Source organism: Phaeoacremonium minimum (genome assembly GCF_000392275.1).
Source record: "Phaeoacremonium minimum UCRPA7 unplaced genomic scaffold PA7_03_scaffold_83, whole genome shotgun sequence".
NCBI classification, from domain to species: domain Eukaryota; kingdom Fungi; phylum Ascomycota; class Sordariomycetes; order Togniniales; family Togniniaceae; genus Phaeoacremonium; species Phaeoacremonium minimum.
Genome location: NW_006920990.1, coordinates 1,711 through 5,103, shown reverse-complemented (window position 1 = coordinate 5,103; position 3,393 = coordinate 1,711). Strand labels below are relative to the sequence as shown.

General features: G+C 54.3%; 2 protein-coding genes across 2 annotated transcripts; both read left to right on the top strand.

The window, feature by feature from the left end:
• Window positions 1-174: 174 nt before the first annotated feature.
• Window positions 175-645, top strand: UCRPA7_1342 (putative ph-response regulator protein; the record flags this gene model as incomplete). Its single annotated transcript, XM_007913924.1, has 1 exon — window positions 175-645. The coding sequence occupies one exon, from the start codon at window positions 175-177 to the stop codon at window positions 643-645; it is 471 nt and encodes a 156-aa protein (XP_007912115.1).
• A 1,003-nt stretch (window positions 646-1,648) lies between these two features.
• On the top strand, window positions 1,649-3,058 carry UCRPA7_1341 (putative sulfate transporter protein; the record flags this gene model as incomplete). The annotated part of the gene is made up of 2 exons (XM_007913925.1): window positions 1,649-1,882; window positions 1,937-3,058. 2 exons carry the CDS (start codon window positions 1,649-1,651, stop codon window positions 3,056-3,058), a joined length of 1,356 nt encoding a protein of 451 aa, XP_007912116.1.
• Between the last annotated feature and the right edge of the window lie 335 nt (window positions 3,059-3,393).

The window sequence follows — 3,393 nt, the reverse complement described above, 5'->3', positions numbered from 1 at the left end:
GTATCCTGAAGGTCGATCTGGGTAATGCCACCGATGCGCATCACTCGAAGGTCTCGTTTGGAACCTTTGGCTACTGCTTGCTGAACGCTGCGTAAGTCACATCGGCCTGTTATCAAAGAAGATGCAACATGCTAACAATTAGGTAGTGATGGCCATGACCACTGCTCCAAGAGCATGGTTGGCTACTCGCCTGGACGTGTCATGATCAACACTGAGAGCACCGACTTCTCCAAGACGTCGCTCGACACGACCCGGGCCCTGACCAAGGTGATGATTCTGCACCCCATCTCCACGGCTCTGGCCTTCATTGCCTTCATCCTTGCTATCGGTGCAGGCATGTTCGGCTCTTTCCTCGCCGCAGCTGTGTCACTCCTGGCGTTCCTTGTCACGCTTGTTGCACTCATCTGTGACTTCGTGCTGTTCGCCATCATCAAGAACAATGTCAACGACGACGACTCGAGCTCTGATGCGTACTACTCCATCGCCATGTGGACGCTACTTGCATCTGCCGTCGCCTCTCTCCTGGGAACCATCGTCATCTTCTTCACATGTTGCAGCGCCAGACTGCACCGCCGCCGAACCACCAAGGTCGAGAATGACTACGGCACACCCGCTCGCCCGGCTCGCCGCAGGCGCTGGTTCTAAGCGATGTCCCTCGGCTGGCTCAGAAGGACTAATAATGGAGGGGGAAGTGGTTGCTGAGCGAGTGGACGAGAGAAAACGTCGAACGAATCATTTTTTCATTATCCGTCAAAACTAAAGATACCAACGAATTTGCATGCATGATCTGAAAGAAGGATAGGAGTTTCTTTAGCCGGCGTATCGAGATAGCGGCGGTCTACTGTCTCCTTTTCACGTTCCTTAACGATACCTACCACTGATTTCCAAGGCAGTGGTTCAATCAAGAACGTACTAAAGCTATGTACCAATATCTATAAGCCAGGCCCATCTATGGGTTTAATGTTATTCAAGTGGTACTTCACATTATGAAGTGTTTCGCTGCTGCATATGTTACTACTTGTGATAATGACTTGGTGTTCTTACCGTTATTTGTTGGATGTATCATTTTGATTTATCTACTGAAGTCTACAGCTGCTTCGCCCTGCTCTTTGAATATCTGACTTAAGGTATGAGTTGACATAGATGTTCGAGCTGAAGAGCTTGCAGGGCTTTTGAAACTTTTGAAGCGATACGTACATGCTTCGTTTCCACCTGCAAGTAGCTCAGTATTAATTAGCCTGCTATTCGTACGCCCCCGCTGAAGAGGTTGTTGCCTATATCGCAATCCTGCTCTTAAGTTCAGCCAATTATTGCACTTTCAATAATCGAAGTTCTCATTCTGTCGCACAAAATCCTTTCGAGCAACGAAAGGGTGAGGTTGAATGCGGGTTAAGGCATGACGTGGTAACATGTGAGCAACGACGATCTCCGAGCTGCACGAGCTGCCGGCTGCGTAAGAAATGACATCTCCGGGCTAATCCTCCGAGGACCACACCATCACCGCGACTTGTAATATCTAAACCACGACCATAAAAGGTTCCTAGACGACTGTTTATGAATTGACATCTTAAGAGTCTTTTCATAATATCTATAAGACTAGTTCTGTTCTTTCCTAGTTCTTGGGTTACGGCATTAAAATACCTCAGCCATGGGCCTGCGCGACATTCGCAGCCTGAACCGGCACAACGCCGAGACGTTTCAACGGGCGCCGGTCGCCGAGATCTCGGGAGCGCTGGGCGACTTGGGCACTTTGCTCCCGCTGATGATCGCTCTTGCGCTTCAAGGATCTATTTCGCTCTCGACGACCTTGGTGTTTTCCGGCTTCTACAATGTCGCTACCGGGGTTGTATTTGGGATCCCGCTGCCAGTGCAGCCCATGAAGGTTCGTTGCTAAAAGTGCCCCTGAAGTTGCAGTATACTAAATGGTCAATCTCAGGCCATCGCAGCGGCTGCCATAGCATCGCATTCCTCCCTGCGCACCACCGTCGCCGCCGGTGCTCTGGTCGGCGCAGCGGTCCTCATCCTAAGTGTGACCGGACTGATCCGCTGGCTCACGAGGCACATCCCCATCCCGGTAGTCAAGGGCATCCAGTTCGGCGCCGGCTTGTCACTCATCATATCGGCCGGCTCTTCACTCCTGCGGCCCCTCGGCTGGGTCGTCTCGCCCTTCGACAACCGCTTGTGGGCGCTTGCTGCCTTTCTGGCACTGATCATCACGGCCCGTCTCCCACGCTTCCCCTATGCGCTTCTCATGTTCCTTGTCGGCCTCATCCTGGCTGTTGCGCATATCCTCACCCACCACCATCACCATACTCACCTGCCATGGTTCTCGGTGTGGCATCCCTTCGCGCTGGTCCCGCGATTTAGCTCTGGCGACGCTTGGGGCATGGCCTTAGCACAATTGCCCTTGACGACGCTCAACTCGGTCATTGCCGCCAGCGCGCTGGCAGGCGATCTGATGCCTGAACTCCCGGCACCGAGCGTCACGGAGCTCGGAATCAGTGTTGCTGGGATGAATCTCCTGGGATGCTGGTTCGGTGCAATGCCAGTCTGCCATGGTGCCGGCGGCCTGGCTGCACAGTTCCGCTTCGGTGCCCGCAGCGGTGCCAGCATCATCCTGCTCGGGCTGTTCAAGATTGTTCTCGGCGTGGTGTTTGGCGAGACGCTGCTCGATCTGGTTCGCCACTTCCCGCACAGCATCCTGGGCATCATGGTGATTGCCGCCGGCCTGGAGCTGGCCAAGGTTGGCCAGAGCCTGAACCACGGCGCGGCGGATCTGTGGGAGGCAGCGATAGACGAGGGGGACAATGGCCACGCCTCGAGCAGCCTGGCGAACATGATCAGGAAGCACAGAGACCTGTCGGATGACGAGAGGCTGGAGCGGTGGACCGTGATGCTCATGACGACGGCGGGGATCCTCGCTTTCAAGAACGATGCCGTCGGCTTCGCCGCGGGTATGCTGTGTCACGGGGCGTACGAGATTTCTCATATCATCGAGCGGAGGCGAACGGGCCACACACACCATGGGATTGGGGAATCGGAGCCTCTACTGCACTAACAAATGGCGAGAGACGTGTGAGTTGATCGTTTTAGTTATTTCTTTGAAATAGACCTGCCTAGCCTTTCCCAACCATGGCTTATCCGGGAACGCCGTCTAAGGTATCTAATGCATGCAAGTCTGTTATACAATGCTCCCCGGCGCGAACGGCTGCCCCCTCGCCGCCTTGCCAACTCTTCCAATGAGACCCCTGTCGCCTCTCCCCGAGTGAAGGGAGCGAAAATGCTGCTGCTTCAGCCTTTGGAGAAGCAGGTTGTTGTACAGAATGAATGAGAAGCTACAGAGAATAAGACAGGTACCCTCCAGCACGCCGGCGATCTGCGCCGGGATGTTCC